The sequence below is a fragment of the Ceratotherium simum genome, chromosome 23 (genome assembly GCF_057802395.1).
Source record: "Ceratotherium simum simum isolate JZ-2026a chromosome 23, ASM5780239v1, whole genome shotgun sequence".
In the NCBI taxonomy this organism is placed as follows: Eukaryota; Metazoa; Chordata; class Mammalia; order Perissodactyla; family Rhinocerotidae; genus Ceratotherium; species Ceratotherium simum.
In genome coordinates this window covers 33,177,504-33,195,578 of record NC_141922.1, presented here as the reverse complement: position 1 = coordinate 33,195,578, position 18,075 = coordinate 33,177,504, and the positions used below count along the sequence as shown (strand labels likewise).

At 33.2% G+C, this 18,075-nt stretch overlaps 1 protein-coding gene across 7 annotated transcripts in view; it reads left to right on the top strand.

Moving 5' to 3' along the window:
• OXR1 (oxidation resistance 1) overlaps nt 1-18,075 on the top strand; it is a 508,823-nt gene that overhangs the window by 429,222 nt on the left and 61,526 nt on the right. For all 7 annotated transcript variants that reach the window (XM_087447551.1, XM_004431253.3, XM_004431252.3 and 4 more), the window contains 3 exons: nt 10,883-10,965; nt 15,464-15,571; nt 16,822-16,935. In XM_087447551.1, coding sequence (XP_087303677.1) covers nt 10,883-10,965; nt 15,464-15,571; nt 16,822-16,935 — 305 coding nt within the window. The remainder of the gene's footprint in view (nt 1-10,882; nt 10,966-15,463; nt 15,572-16,821; nt 16,936-18,075) is intronic.

Sequence of the window (18,075 nt, the reverse complement as noted above, 5' to 3'; positions counted from 1 at the left end):
AACCTCAGTCTGTTCTGATGGTGACTTCAACTAAGTTTGAGTTCATAAGATTGTTTCCTTAGTCCAGTGGTTCTCAAGCATGAGGCAGATTTGCCTATTTAAGAATTCCTGCTCATCTTATAGGATAGCTGAACTCAAGTCTTTTGTATTATCTCTTTTAGGACAAAACTGCCTCTGAGTAGTTGAGATTACAATAAAGCAATGATTCTCAAACTTTAGTGTGCCTCAGGATCACCTGAAAGTCTTGTTAAAACAAAAATATTGGACCCCTTGCTCAGAGTTTCTGATTCAGTACTTCTAGGTTGGGTCCCATAATTTGCATTTCTAACAATTTCCCAAGTAATGCTGATGCTGCTTGTCTGGGTACCACACTTTGAGAATCACTACTTTCCTTAGTGGGTAAGTCTTAGAAGTATATAGAAGTGATGAAATTTATTAAATGCTTAGCTTTAATATTTTTATATTAAGTTTAGGAATAATCAATGTATTTGATCTTTAAAATATTTGATATATTTCAGAGAATTAGACCTACTAGAGTACATACAAATTAGTGTTGTGAATCTAATTTAAAATGAATACTTGTGTAATTTGTTTTTTCACTTGATTTGAAGTTCAAAGGTGAAAGTATTTGGCTAAATTTAGAAACTACTGGAATGTTTAAGAGACTTAACACTCATATTTAAAAATTTATTGTAATGTATTTACTAGAGTTAAGCTCTTAGAAAGGTTTACTTGTTAGAGGCAATTAAAGTGTTTAAAATAAGAATTTAGTAAATTTATAAATGCAGTTTAGTGTATGTGAGAGAATTTAACTACCCAAGTTCATAAATAGAATTATTTAAGGTTATTTGGTTTGTTTTCCGTATGAGTTGATCAACTATCAAAAGCACCTTAGAAAATGTGTGAAATTTACTAGATTTATAAATAGAATATATTTTATAGTTGAAGGCTTAAGGGAAAACTAGGTTTTCATATTTGTACTTCAATGACTCAAACATTAATTAAAAGGTAAAGTAACTGCAAATAGTTTTTTCTGTGTATAAAGCCTCCTTTCATGGCCACCAGCAAACTTACATTAAGAGACTCTTGATACATTTTGTTGAATGAATGAATGGTAGTAGTACAAAAAAGGGGCGTGATTTAAGGTCAAATTCACGTGTTAGAGAAAGGCCAAAAATTTGCCTTTGTTTTCTAGCAATCAGTGAGAAAAGAGAAATGTGATCAGACATAAGTCACAGTGTTCTAAGATAAAGATAAACCTGTTGCTTAGGCAGGCAAGAAGAACACAACTATTCCTGATAGTGAGAATAAAAAGGAGAAATTCTCATGGAACTGTAATATAGCAAAAAGTGTCCTTACTGTCTTTATAGTAAATACAGATTCTAATTTCAAAAAGCGATTTTTTTAACACCGCTCTTTAATGTAGTTCAATGGTGTAACAACAAAATGCAGGTTAGTGAAAGCAGTTCTGTGCAGGGCCAAAGCAATTAATCCAGATATGCAGTTATCTCATGGTGTGTCTTAACTGAGGGGTAGGTGCTAGATTATAAACTATAGATTTTAGATCATACAGTCAAGACTCTAGATTTTAGATTTTCTAGAGCAGTGCTACTCAATAGAATTTTCTGCAGTAATGGAAGTGTTCCGTATTTCTGGGGTTGTGTAGTATGGTAGCCGCTAAGGCAAATGTGGCTATTGAACACTTGAAATGTGACTAGTGAGGAACTGAATTGAGGAATCTGGATTCTAGGTTCTATATTTGCATTGTCCAATATGGTAGCAACTAGGCATTAATTTAAATTAATTTGTTTAAATTAATTTAAGTGAAATTAAAAATTCAATTTTCAGTCTCACTGCTCACATTTCAAGTACTCAAAAGCCACAAGGCTAGTGGCTACCATATTAGACAATGCAGATATAAAGCATCTCTATTATTGCAGAAAGTTTCATTGAACAGCATTGTTCTAGATCAATGGGTCTCACCAGTGGCTGCACATCAGAATTTCCTGGGTAGATTTTAAAAAATTCTGATGCCGAAGCCCTGCTCTAAGCATCAGATCTCTAAGATCTGACAATATTCAGAGTATATCATAAATCCAAATCTTGAAGTTCAACCAGTTTTAAGTTCCTCAGGTGATTCTGATGTGTAGGTAGGGTTAAAAACCACTGACTATTTTGCTTAATAATGTTTCTCTCAATCAATCAAATCACTGAGTCTTGATGAGTTTAGCGGTTTATTTATTTATTTATTTTTAACTTCACAAGTGCTTTGGGCATGCCCCTGTTTTATGATTTAGGTTAAGAAAAGAGACGCATGTTTAAATTGTATGCCAACCTCTAGATAGGATTGAGACCTTAAGAAAACTGAGCTGATGGGGCCGGCCTGGTGGCGCAAGCGGTTAAATGCGCGCGCTCCGCTGCGGCGGCCCGGGTTTCTCGGATTCAGATCCCCGGCACGCACTGATGCACCGCTTGTTAGGCCGTGCTGTGACGGCATCCCATATAAAGTGGAGGAAGGTGGGCATGGATGTTAGCTCAGGGCCAATCTTCCTCAAGAAAAAAAAAGGGGAGGATTGGCATTGGATGTTAGCTCAGGTCTAGTCCTCCTCACCAAAAAAAAAAAGAAAACTGAGCTGACAATGAAAAGTTCCTGAAAAGAAGGCGTGTTTAAATGCTTGAGAGAGAAATGCTAAAGATAGAATCTTGGTATATTTGCTTCCAGTCTTTTATAAGACAAAATTTTTTTTTTTTTTTTTTGTAAAACTGGTGCATGCTAATTATGAAGAAGTCATACATTGCAAAGATTAAAATTTAAAAGCCACCTCCAATCCAACCATCCAGAGACATCATTAATATTAGGGTAGGCGTTATTGTCAAGATCTAATCTCTTCATATATATACACAAATAGAAGAATGGATGGATGGTTAGAAGGAACAAGTGACTGAAAGATAATATTTGTTTGCAATATGAAAGTATTTCCCTAAAAGGTGTGTCTAAAGTTAAGCAGATTCTTAAGAAATATTAAGAGGTTGATATTATTGTTACATTCTTGCTTTAGTTTAGGTGGGATATATTTAACTCTTTGAGATGACATTAGCAGTTTCATCTCCCATGTTTCTTCTCCTCACCTTCTAATATTTACTCATTATATTATTTTTACCTTTTCCATACTTGTAACATTCACAATTTTTCAACTACATTTTTATAACTTTTATTGTTCGGTATTCCCCACTAGTCCTTTTGGCATGTCCCCCTCTTTCCTGGAGCTTTTATTTAGATACAGTTGGCATAATTTCAGTCTTGTGGCATTGAATAATGTTTCAGGAAAGAAGCCTTAAGCAAGCTAGACTGTTTTCTTTTTTCCCTATTATGTAGGTGATTTGCTTTTTATGCCTGAATTCCTGGAGAATTCTTTTATTTTCAAAGCACTGTAATTTAACCAGGGAGTAGAAATGAGAATGACCAGATTTGTGTGCACACATGTGAGTTTGTGTAATACTCTTTTAGGAATTACATCTTTCCTCTAGGATACATGTTGATGGAGCAACCACTATATAGAACAGCCCTGGTCTTGAGATAGAGAGAAAAGAGAGCTCGTAAGTACAGCATTGGGTGTTAACACTTCTACCTGGAAGACTCATCAGTTCTGTTCATATTTCATTGGGCAGAGCAAGTCACAAGGCCATGTCTGACATCATTGGGATAGTACAGATTGTTTTTTATTCCTCCCCACGGAGGAATACAGGATACTTAGTAATAATAATGTAGTCTAGTACAGTGATTGCTTTAGAAAACAATTATATTAGTTTGACAAAGATTTGAAAATTGCTAGTTTGTTGTCATGAGTAGGGAGTTGTATATGAAAGAATTTCTTCTGTCAGTTATTCAGTCTGCAAGTTTGATCCTTTCAAAAGCACTATTAACAGTGCTTCTCAAATTTATTGTGCATACAAATCAGTCATGAATCAGTAGTTCTGGAGTGAAGCCTGAGATTCTGCATTCATGATAAGCTCCCAGGTGATGCCAGTGCTACTGATCCTTGGAACACAAATTTAAGCAGCAGGGCTCTATAGCACTTCATATCATGAACCTTTTTACTTTGAAGCAGGCCACCAAAAATTTCCTTGACTAGATAGCAGAAAGGAGCACTAAAGGGGAAGAACTAATGGGTAGGAGACCAGTAGGAGTGTGAGATGTTACCAAATAAAGAGAAAGGTGAACATTGAGAAGGAATTGGTTGGATGCTTCACAAAGATCAAATAAAATAAAATTGAAAAAGCCCATCAAATTTGCCACTTAGTTTATTCTCCTTTGCCAAAGCAGGCTTAGTGAACTGGGAAGAGAGAAGCCATTGCAGTGCATTGTGGAATCAGTAGGAGGTGATGGAGTAAAGACAGTGAAGGTAGACTCTTATTTCCAAAAGTTCAACTATGAGAAGAAGTAGAAAGATAGGATGATATCTAGAGGAGGATACTTACCAAGTTGAATAAAAATTGAGGGATTTTTTGGTTTATTTTTCGTTTGATTATGGATGAGGAGTCAATAGTAAGTGAAAAGTTGAAAATACAGGCATTTTTTCGTATAATGAGGAAATCAGTTAATTAGAAAAGCTGTTATCAGCATCTTTTTTAGTTTAGCAGATGCTTTTAAAGTTTTAAAATCTATATTATTGTCTTGAAAATATTGACTCCCAGCTCACTAATTGTAAGTCATGAAACTTATCAGTAGTGACTGTCAAAATTATAGTATTCAGCTATAATAGGGTCTTTTAGTATGCTAAAAGTGGATCTCATACTATTTTCGTTGTTGGTTTCCAGGCTTGCTTTCTTCCTCCAGTTTGCCTTTCCCATTCTATTACCAAAGTGAGCTTTGAAGTTTTGATACTGCTTTGCCAATTCTCTGCTTAAAAATCTTTTAGGACTTCTGAGTCTGATAATAGCAACCTAGGTAATTCAAACTATTCTGCTGAGAACAATTTAAAAAGCTGGGCCAAAACAAAATAAAATGAATTCTGTTGAGGGTATCAGAAAGCTAACTGATATGACTAGATTAGGATCTGAGTGAGCACAGAGGCCCAAGGAAGAACAGCTCCAATTTAGGATTGCTTTTTCCCTGGGGGATGTGTTGATTCCAGAAGCAGCAACTGAGAGATTAAAAGGTGCTTTTGACAATTATGAATATAAGGGGGCAGGGACAGAGTACAAGACCCACCACAGGACAGGGGTGAACTCTTCTCACTTAGGACTGCAAAATGCTGTACCTTAGGATACAGGAAAACTGAAGTAGCTAGGCTCTCGTGGGGTGATAGTTCAGCTTCAAATCGTCATTCCTATAACTTCATTAACAATATCTGGTATTGCTAGTGTCCTCAGGTGTTTGGCAGAAGCAAATATTAATCCTTTCTGGAGAAATACAACTTTCTATGTGTCAAATTCTGTCTACAGATAATTTTGCAAATTTAGTATCCAGCACACAGAATATAATAAGACACATGACAAGACATCAGAAACAATAGAGAATAGACACAGATCCACAGGCACTCTGAATATTGTAGTTATCAGACTTAAAGTAGATGTGTTGAGAATTTTGTAGAAGGATACCATAAAAAAGAAAAATGGATATTCTAGAACTAATAAATGTAATCCTCTAAATTAGGACCTTTGTGGATGGATTTAACAGCAAATTAGCCACCACAGAAGAAAGAATTAGTGAGTTGAAAGATAGGTCAGAAGAAAATATCCAGAATAAAGAGAGAGGGACAAAAGAATGGAAAATATAGGAGGGTAAGCTTAATACAAGATACTATGAGAAGTTCTAATGTAGGTATATTTGAGTCCCAAAGGAGAGGAGAGATAGAGAATGGGGCAGAAATATTATTTAATAAAGAATGAATGAGGGGGCCGGCCCCGTGGCTTAGTGGTTAAGTGCACGCGCTCCGCCACTGGCGGCCCGGGTTCGGATGCCGGGCGCGCACTAACACACTGCTTCTCCGGCCATGCTGAGGCGGCATCCCACGTACAGCAACTAGAAGGATGTGCAACTATGACATGCAACTATCTACTGTGGCTTTGGGGGAAAAAGAAGGAGGAGGATTGGCAATAGATGTTAGCTCAGAGCCGGTCTTCCTCAGCAAAAAGAGGAGGATTGACATGGATGTTAGCTCAGGGCTGATCTTCCTCACAAAAAAAAAAAAGAATGAATGAAAACTTGCAAACTGAGGAAATACTTAATTCACAGATTCAAGCATCCCTACACACTCTTAATGGAATCAATATAGATCCCACCAAAGGTGAAAAATCTTAAAAACAATCAGAACAAATAGTCAGCGATGTAGCAATAAGGTTGACAGTTGATTTCCCAACAGAAACAGTGGAAATTAAAAGGCAGGGGAAAATACCTGCCAACCTAGAATTCTATTCCCTGTGGAATTACCCAGAGATAGAATAAAAATGGTAAATATGAGGATAAAACTAAATGAATGTTTACTGTCTAGAACAATAATAATATCTTATAGTATTTTTATACACATATATGTAATTAAAGTATGTACAATTGCATATAAGTCTTGGAAGTTTTAAACATCTTTACTTGTCAAGGAACAGGATAAAAGTGCTAGTTAATATTAGACTTTGATAAATCAGTAATTCAGGCTGTCATTTCTGAGATGACCACTAACAGAATCATTAAAGAATGTATAACTTCCAAATTAATGAGAGAAAACAGAAAATTAATAAATAATACTCACTGCAAAAGAAGGCAAGAAAGGAGAATGACAGAACAGGCAAACAAATAAAAAATAGCACAAATAGGCAAGTAAAAAGGTCCTACTTTAGAGACACATCTAACGCAGACGGATAAAGAAAGATTGAAAGTATGTAGAAAGAAAAAGCAAGCACTAGTGGAAAGAAAGTTAGTATAATTATATTAGTATCAGACAGAGCAGACTTCAAGGGAAAAAGTGTTCTGGGGAAAGATTCAACTTACCAGGAAGACGTAACAATTCTTAATTTGTATGAACCTAATATGGTCTCAAAAGGTAGAAAGCAAAGTAGAGAGACTTATAAGGAACCAAATAACCCACCATCATAGTGGGGGATTTTAACAACCTCTATGAGTAATTTACAGAATAAGCATACAAAAGCAAACCAACTTGGATATAGAAGATTTGAAGATGATGGATATGGAGACAGATGTGTGTGCATGTATGCATACACACACATGCACACAGACACGCATATAACACTTCCCTACAGTACAGAATACATTCTTTTCAAGCACTTATGGAGCATTTACTAAGTTTACATATGATCATAAAGCAAGTTTAAACAAATTTCAAAAGTTTGAACTTTAGTTTAGAGTGTTTTCTTTCACCACAGTGCAATTAAGCTAGAAATCAGTAACCAAAAGATAAATGTTAAAAATTGTCATAGGTTGGCAAATTAAGCAATATTCTCTAAATCACAAAAGAATAAATTAGAGTAGAATCATATAATATTTTAGACTGAATTATTAAAACACAAAGTATCAAAACTTGTAGGTCTCAGTTTAAATGGGAATTTATTGCTTTAGATTGCATATATTAAGTTTCTACTTCTGGTAATGATGGAGTAAAATCTAACTCGCTTGCTCTTTTCACTATACCAAGATAATTGTATCTCAGGGAAAGTCTTATATAGTCATTTATCTATCAAATATTTATTGAACACCTAACTATATGACAGGCATAATATTAGGTGGTAAGTATATAGCAGGTTTTCTCAACCACATCAGTGTTGACGTTTTGGGACAGATAATTCATTGTTATGGGGGGACTGTCATGTGCGTTGTTTAGCACATGATGTTTAGCAGCATCCATGGCCTATATACCCACTAGATGCCAGTAAGACTCCCCCAGTTGTGATAAGCAGAAATGTGCCTTAGTTTCCTCCATTGTAAAATGGAAATAATAAGGATACTTGCTTTATACCGTTGATGAGTTAGGTAAGGTAATAAATATGAAGTACTTAGAACAGTGCCTGGCATATACTAGGTGCTTGATAAATGTTAACTATTATTTTGATTATTAAATAAATCACAAATATCTATATATTTCTAAACTGTAATGACTTTTAGGAGGAATAAGAATAGGACCTCTCCTCTTTGTACTCCCAATCTAGATTCATATTTGCTGGCAACTGTCTTTAAAAAGGTATTATAAGGTTAGTAAGAGACTGGACTAGGTAACAACTGTGATCACTTTCAACTCTCACATATTGTGGTTATGTGATTGTATTTTCATAGTGATAGAATGGTCAGTTATTTCATTGTGCTCTGGTACTTATATTTATGAATAAATGTTTTAATATTGGTTATTAAAATTTAGAACTATTTTTATAATAGATAAAAGTATTACAGAATATTTTATAATTTTAAGTTATTCAAGTGAATGTTTTCAGTTTATTTCAAACTTTCAGCTGTGGAAAGCTGATATATTAGTTTTCTTGCTCTACTCTTCACTCCATGGTGAACTCTTAAAAATGATAGAGCAGTTGCAAACTTCATTGTGATTAAACGTTTAATGAACTCTTGGGATATTATGAAACACAGATTGAAAAACTACTTTTAGGCAAAGTAAGTGTAGACTAATGGTTATTCCTGAAATCAATTAAGGAGGGATGCATTTTATTAGTTAAAAGTAGTCCTTAATTGTATTTTTGCATTGCTTAAGAAATTTAAATTGCAAAATGAGGAAAGTGGTTTTGGCTCCCTCTGCTGTTTATGAAATAGCAGAACTAAATTGCTATTTAAAACTTTATTTTGAAATACTTTTAATGTTTTATTATAAGAAAATCAAATTTAAATATATGCTATTCAGTGGAGAAAAATTAGATATAGTGATAAGCAAAATAATATTCCTTTCCATAAGAATTGTACCATTTTGCATTCCCACCATGAATGTGGAAGAATGCCTCTTTTTCTACAGCCAAATAATATGTAGTCAAGCTTTTGAATTTTTACCAATCTGATAGGTAAGATGGTATCTCAGTGTAGTTTAAATTTTCATTTCTCTAATTATGAGTTAGATTGAACATTGAATTGTCTGATCATATCTTTGCTTATTTTCCTGAGTTTTCATCTTTTTTTCCTCCTCAGTTTTTAAGAGTTCCTTAAATATTTAGGATAGAAAAGTAGGATATATATATGTGTGTTTTTTTTCCCCTAGCATTGTAATGGATGAGCAGTAATCCTTGGTCTACTTTTCTGTATGGAAAATTAATGACAATTTATAAGAATTATGATAGTTCTAGATACAGTCAAGTTGTTGCTTCAGAACATTAGTTCATTCAAATTGGATACTTGCCATGTGTCAGGCCCTTTGATTAGATGCTGAGGAGGCATTGTGAAACAAAGCAAGCACGATGTTTTGTAAGTTATGGTTTAGTGAATAAGATTAAAAAAAGATAGAAACTGAAAACTGTTCCATATGCTATGAAGGAGACATGAAGATGCTGTGTGATTAATAAGAGACTTCGGTTAGCCTGGATGATCGGGAAGGTTTTAGTACAGCTGTTTTAAGCGTTGCCGAGTCAACTGACTTTTGGGATTCAAACTTGATTATTAATATTATTTTTATTATTAGTGCTTCATTAGAACCATTCACCCAACTGAGCTAATTAGGTGCATATAAACAAACTCTAGTATGATCAAAATGTCAAGATTAGATAGGAGGAGAGCAATGAAATAGATATTTTCTAGATTATTTGGGTTTAGGTAGAACTAATGTTTCTTTGAAAACTATCGTTTTAATCTTGTAAAATGTTGAGAGCGAATATAGCATTTTGCTATGTTTACTGTCTTACTCAGTTTTAGGTTCTTTCTTTTGTGAGGACGATTGGCCCTGAGCTAACATCTGTTGTCAATCTTCCTCTTATTGCTGAGGAAGATTGGCCCTGAGCTAACATCTGTGCCCATCCTCCTCTATTTTGTATGTGGGACGCCACCACAGCGTGGCTTGATGAGTGGTGCATGGGTTTGTGCCCAGGATCCGAACCTGCAACCCCTGGGCCACCAAAGCAGAGCACACAAACTTAACCACTATGCCACTGGGCTGGCCCCAGTTTTAGTTTTTTAGAGATTGATTTTAATCATTTTAAACTGTTTAAGTAGGAGTGGTATTTTTTCAATTCAGTGCAATCATTGTTACATGAACCATAGATGAGAAGGTTAACACTAATGCAAAATTGAAACTGAAACAGATACTGTAATCTTAATGATAATGACATGTTCAAGTGAAATGTCTTGGTAAGCAAGTGAAAAATAAAGTTGGCACCTTATTTGAGATGAAATGCACAAAAGTGTGTTTATATATGAAAGCATATCTTAATTTACTTAATGGTATATAAATATGGAATTTAATGATTTAAAATAATTCCATAGAGAAGATTCTGTCTTTAACTATGGTTGTAGAAATAGAGATATTTTCGCCTGTGAGGACTGCTGATACATTTTTCAGACTTGGTTTGGTTAATAATAATAATAATAATAATAATATCTATCTTCAAATATAGTTTATTATAATTGGGTTAGATGTGTTGAAAGAAATAATCCATAATTTAGTTTTTAATAACTTCCTTTCTGCTGATGGTTACTTATATTTTGAATTGACTCCCAGTTGTTATAGTGTTTCATACTGGTCAGTTGCTAAAGCAAGCAGGGAGGAAGTACGTTTCCTTTTTTTTGAGAGTTGGTTGTTTTTTAGAGCATACAATCCCAGGGAACAAACTGTGTTACTAGTGACTAGTAGATATCTGCCCAATGAGCTCTGTATAGCAATCCTTGACTTGCTTTCCTTTTTGAAAGGAAAATGAATTTAATAGGAATTTTACCTCATTGTTTTTTCAGACACTGGCCAAAAGAAGACCCTAGACAAGAAAGATGGGAGACGAATGTCTTTTCAGAAACCTAAAGGGACTATTGAGTATACTGTAAGTTATTTGCTTTTAAAAAAGCTGATTTATCTTTGCAGTAGTCTTATTGAAGACATTCTTTGTTTACACTATAAATAAGACAAGGGTTATTAATTGCCTTATTTTAAAAATCTGTACTTCACTTTTGATAACTATTTTGTTAATAATACTACTTAAGTTCTTAATTTTATTTTAGGATTCTTTTTTCTTGAAGAGAAGTTTTATTGAGTGTGGTACAAAGATAGTTACTCCAGCAAATTTAACTTAATATAGATGATAATTTACCTGGAGTCAAAGTTCCTGTGCTACAATAATTTTTATTAGGTCAGGCTTTTAGGAAAATATTTACTATTTTAGACATGTGATCTTCATTATATTCCCAGCAGTGCTAATGATAATGAAAATGCATACAGAATATTTAAAAAATAAGTTGATATTAATATTACAGAATAATCTCTCACATTAGATTATTTGCACTGATTTATAGCTAAGCTTCTTTAGCTCTGAAAATGGAGGTTTTTCCTATATTGTGTCCTCAAATCTCCCCACAGTCAGCTTTTCACACTTCCAGTTACTGTGAAAAATTAAAATAAGAAATGGACTTTAGTCTACAGTGTACTGTTTATTTTATAAAATGTATGTATTGTTTGTTTAGATAATGTTAACAGGTTATAAAGCAATTTTTTAGCTGAGCTTAATTTTGTTATTATTTTATGTTTTTCTAATGTTTTTATAATATAACTTGTATTAAGAAAATAGCAATTTTAAACAATTTATGCATTTGTGTCATCATGAAACAGTCTTGATGTGAATCTTGATTATTTTCCATGAATCCTTAAAATTGAACAAATTTTCAAAGCCTTGAGTTACACTTTATTTTCATGTACTGTATAATTGACAATTCGAGATTCTAAGTATTTTGAAAAGGTTAGGAACTACATAGTTTAGGGTAGAATTAGATTTACTGCTATCAAAAGAATCTCTTCTTAAAGCATATTATAAATTTAAATTTAGTATGCTTGTACCTTCTCTGCATGATTGAGAAATTGAGAAAATAAGTTCAAACAGTAAAATATTGGGTAATGTAATTTGATGTATTCATTAGTGTTTATTATTAAGGCATAAGATTATAGGCATGAGGCGTGAGATGTCATCTACATGTGTAATCATGTGATTGTGAGTGGTAAAAGTTAAGTTGGTTTTGAGTTCAAGAGCTTGCCAATTTTTTATTGTAATTCAATAAAACTTGTGTTATCTGTAGCAAAATTAAATTCAAATTAAAGACCATTATTTTGGGGGGACAGTTAATTGAAACTTGAAATTATTTTTTTTTCTTAGTGTTATAAATGACCTCTGGGAAATAATCAAGTATTGACCAAAAATGTTATAAAACATCATCTAGCAGGTCTTTGTATAGACTTTATTTTTTTAATCCTTTGTTATATTCCCTGTGCCAAATCCTAAAAGAAACGAATGTATTTCTAAAACTGAGTAAGATATTATTGTCTTATATTCTATTCTTATTATAATTTGTAAAATCTTCATATAAAATATTTATATAACATGATTTTTGTGTTTAGGAAAATATATATTTCCCTATATTAAAATAAAACTTTTACTATCACACTGTACTTTCAAAATTTGTTTATTCTAAAATATTTATGATGTAGCTTAAATGTATTTCCAGAGCACCTAAATATGGTATAAATTAGCTTGTACTTTAGGTAGTTTTAAATTTAAAATCATATGTATGTATACATATGTGTATATATAGGCACACACACATACTGTTTTTAATTGTAAAATCACTTTTAGTAGGAATCAAAAGTAGACCTTGAAAATACTATACATTATCATTTTCTTATTAGTTAATTTAATATCCCTATACTTTTCTACTGAAAGAGCTTTCTCCAAGGTCACTAATGATTTTTTAGTTATCAAACCCAGTGCCCTTTCTTTGGTGTTGCGTCCTGCTCCTTGTTCCTTCTGTCTGGTTTTACTTGCCTTCGTCTTAAGGTCCTTTAATAGTTCTCTTAGTGAGGATCTGTGAATGGATAATCAGGCGATGTCTGAAAAGTCTTCATTGCACCCTCATTCCTGGTAGTTGAGCTGTCTGTAGATTATTAGGTTGACAGTTACTTTCTGTCAGCACTTTGAGTATACTAATATGTTGTTTTATGTCCCTCTGTTGCCTTTTTATTTTTCTTCATTTCTAGGCAGTCTTTATTTTTTTTACATTTTTCTTGAATTTTCCTCCTTGTCTTTACAGTTATGCAGTTCCACTATGATAAGTCTAGATTCAGGCAAATTTTTATCTATCTTGCTTACATTGTTTTCAGTTAAGGAATCATGTCATTCACAGATTCTGGAAAATTGTTAGCTGTTGTTTCTTTGACTATATCCTCTCCTCCTTTCTCTGTTTATTTTTGAAACTAATTGTACTCCATTTTGCTATCATTATGATTCATTGCCCTGGTATTATTGCTATCATTTTGGCTGTATCCTCCATCTCCTTTGTTGGCTGCTCTACTCTTCTTGATTCCAAATGTGAGTGTTCTCTTGTTTCTTTTCACTTTTCCATTTACATTCTATTACTTGGAGAGCTTAAGAACTTTACTATATAAATAATACGGAGTGAGACCCAAGCTTTTTTCTATTCCTACCTTTCTAGATGCTTAAATTTCCTACTATCACTTCATATTTAACAAGTTATAACAAACTTCTTACCAGTTCTTCCTCCATCCTTGTCCAGTGCTGGATTTTCTTGTTTTCATTTCCCTTTAAGTCTGTTATTCATCCACCTTAGAATTTGTGGATTCAGCATCACTTGCTTATTAACATTTGCTCCCCTGACCTACTACTACTGTTACTACCATCATCATAACTTCATTCAATCCATGAGTGTTTTCTCTTGAGTCTTACTTAAAAATCTTATACCTTAATCTCTTTCTTTACATTTTTATTACCTTAAACCTGATCTACTGCAGTAGTATTACCTTGGTTTTTCTGCATCCATTCTCTCGTCTCATTAATCCTAGAGCTGTTGCTAATAATCTAAGATGCGTCTTGGGCTATGTAACTTCCTTGCTTTATAACTATTGGTGTTTTTTATTACCGTCATCACGTCACCTAATAGGATCATTGTGAGGATAAAATATATGGTAATTAATATGAAAGTACTTGTAGACTTACAGATGTTACTGCAAAATAAGATTTGTTTACAGAGGGCTTTTACACATATTATCTCAAAAAGGTTGGTGGTAAATCATCTCATTGCTTAGATGGGGAAGTTTGCACAGAAGTAAGGAAGCAGAACTAGATTATTAACCCATGTATTTGGCATAAGTTTGGTTTTACAAAACCATTATATATATGTTTACTACTTTTTTATACCCACATACATATCTACTTTTTCTGAATTTTAAATTCTTCTGTAGCCTAATTCTAAAAGCCCTTTCAATCTCATCCTTTTCTGAGATTTAACTCTAGTTTCTCGCCTTCCTAAAATCCTAAATGCATGAATGTACTCTGGATAGTTTAGGAGGAAGAGACAGTATCCCACAAGTGAGTTTTGTGCTTGTCTGTCTCCTAACATGACAGTTCTATTCTCTTCACTTCGAATGTTTTTTTTCCTTCTCTCTACTTCTCCAATTCCTACCGCTTTTTCAAAATCTAGCTTTAAATCTTTTCTATAAAGACTCTCCTGAACGATTTGGAGCAAATATGGTGCTCCTTCCATACTCAGAACTTTGTTGTTTTATTTAAATTGATTTTCACCTTTTATATAATCTTTTTTGTCTTATTTTCCAACTAGATTATAAATGCCTTGTGCACTAAAACCACTTAATTGCACTTAATTTTATTCTCTACAGGGCTCTTATAATGTCTTTATGCTGTATAGAGGACTCCAAAGGAATATATTGACTGACCAAATGACTTTTTCTTTCAGGATAGCTGGCAAAATCCCATGACTTAAGATTTCTGTAAATATGATTATTAAAATTTACTAATGGATTCAGAAACCGATTGCTCAACTTTGGTTCAAATATGTTTTCTGATTTATACATTTAAATGGCAGAATATATACATAAAGATCATTAGAAATAGCATTTTAAGTTTGATACAGGCATACTTTGTTAAAATAAAATTGTATGTTTCTAGAAGTTACATGTTTTAGAAACTATTTAAAATAGTGTATTGTTTTAAAGCCTTTGTAAAATAAAAAGCACTTGTTTGTGTTTTGTAAATTATATTTTGTATTTTGAAATTGCTTGAAGTAGAGGCCCACATGTAATTGTGATGTCTTGTGATAAAGCATATACTCTGTATCATAGTAATTTGAGACCATTTGCTAACAGAACACAAAATTTCTCAAGTTATTTTGTCTCCAAAGATGAAAATACCACTTATTAATCAAATGTAAATTAGTCCATAGACATATTAATGATCATTAAACCTTATAGTTTAGCTTTTCTGTTTTAACAGATTAAAATAATTTATCTTTTCTTTTAAACAGGTTGAATCAAGGGATTCTTTGAATAGTATAGCCCTGAAATTTGATACAACGCCCAACGAACTTGTTCAATTGAATAAGTTATTCTCCCGAGCAGTTGTTACTGGACAGGTATCTTTTTTTAATGCATTGGTGTTTAGAAGCGTTAAGTAGCAAGACAGAAAGTATCCATTGCAGTATAGTTAATAATATGGAAAACTTAAGAACAGTAATTTTCTGCATGCTTTGAACAAATCATATTGGCTCTGGAAGAGAAAATTAATGGTCACTTATATCCGTATGAATTTTTCTTAATACATATTGAAAAGAGTTGTGAATTGTCTTTTCAAATATAGTTTTAAAGAGCTGTTTAAAATATTCAAAGCAGTACATGCACATGATAAAAAATTCATTTTTAAAGGTAAGTTATCCTATCTCAGACTTACAGTTTCCTTTCCAGAAGCAACCACAGTTACCAATTTGTATCCCCTCCCAGAAATTTTCTAGCCTTTTTTTTTTTAAGTTAACTTTGATTCTTGGAAGTGCTCTCCTGAAGCACAGCTTGATCTCAGCCTTTTTCTTTTTTTTTTCTGGTGAGGAAGATCAGCCCTGAGCTAACATCCATGCCACTCCTCCTCTTTTTGCTGAGGAAGACCAGCCCTGAGCTAACATCTATTGCCAATCTTCCTCCTTTTTTTTTTTTTTCCCCTTTTTCTCCCCCAGGCCCCAGTAGATAGTTGTATGTCATAGTTGCACATCCTTCTAGTTGCTGTGTGTGGGATGCTACCTCAGCATGGCCGGACAAGCGGTGCGTCGGTGCGCCCCCAGGATCCAAACCTGGGCCGCAAGTAGTGGAGCACGCGCACTTAACTGCTAAGCCACGGGGCCGGCCCCTCAGACTTTTTCATGTGTGTGTAGTTTGCACTGAGTTTAGGCACAATAAGCTTCAGACTCTTTCTACTCTTTTGCTATTGTAAACACTGCTGTAGGGAACACTCTTGTACATATCTCTCTTTCTTTATATGTGGGTATTTCTATAGAGTAAAGTCCTAGAAGTAAAATTGCTGATTTAAAAGATATGTACGTTGTAGATTTTGCTAGCTGTTGCCAAATTGTCCTTTAAGAGGAACACCCATAATATATGAGAATTATTGTTTCCCCATCCTATCCCTGACAGTATGTATTATCCAAGTTGTCTAAATTGATTTAAATATCATTTCTTTTTACTTTGGTAGAATTATTATGGTAATAAATATTCTTTTCATCTGAAGATTTTTATTCTGTTTATTGCTGAAGGTCACGGTTAATGGTACTTGCTTATAGAACACCATCTGTTTAATATTTCAGTTTTACTGAATCTTTGTGTGAATGTTTTCTTACAGGTTTTGTATGTTCCTGATCCTGAATATGTCTCCAGTGTTGAGAGTTCTCCATCTCTAAGCCCCATAAGTCCTCTGTCACCAACATCGTCTGAGGCTGAATTTGATAAGACCACTGTATGTGTCCCTACTTTTGTTTAAAGATAGCTTTGAAGAAATCTCACTATATATGTATATATCATCATGTTTTTTTAATCCTAGTTTGACTATGGTTAAAACAAAATTTTACCTTTTTGTTATTTAAATTTGTAAATCCCAGTTTTTAAAGTGAAACATTCTTATTAAACCAGACAGCTTAAATTGACTTACTGTTGGTGGTGGTGGTGATCCAAAGATACTCGTCAGCTCTCTTATAAATACCATATAATAATTTAACTAAGGAAGGAGTTTTATCTAACAAACTTGAAAGTATAATGATAGGAAGTCCATGTTCAATATGATTTTTATTTCAGTTTCTGTGAATATTTATATATTACTTGGAACTCCTGAGTTCACTTTTGGCACACTGTCTTTTAAAAAATAATTTATTATCATCTTAGTCGTTCTTCTAAGTATTAATTCTGAGTAATTAGTCATGGATTAATGTATGTAGCATTTTTAAGGAGTGAATGTTCTATATGTTACATTTTACAAATGAATTTCGAAGAACCAAACTTTATTTAATAATTTTGATTAAAATCTCTCTGAAAGGAGTTATATTTTTGTGCCTTTTCTATGTAAATTAATAATTATAATTTCCCATTTTCATAATGACCTAACATTTATGTTTACATGTAAAAGGCTATTCCTCCATTAAATGGCTAAACTCCTATGGGAGATTCTTCTGTGTTGCTCTGCTGACTTTAGGAGACATCCTTTTTTTCTCTGCCCCAATTTGTACTCAAAGTTTAGGATACCAAATAGCATACTGGTAACAAAACAAATTATTAATGTTAATTTGCCTACACATTATTAGGCATTATTAGTTTCTAAGCTCTAGTATTAGACTAGTTCCACTTCTTTCATGGAGTAAAGTACATGATATTATTCATAACTATTTTTCTTCTTGCCCAAGGACTTTCTTCTCTGTTTGTGTGTATGTGTGTGTGTGTATAAGAGAGAGAGAAATGGGGTCTTTTTCAAATATTTATTTGTTGGATATCTTATTTGTATAAATATGACAACACTTGACTTTAGAATGCAGTCACATGAAAGGAATATATTACATTTATCCTCATCATTGATGAGAATTGAAGTCAGGTTCTAATGATAGGTATT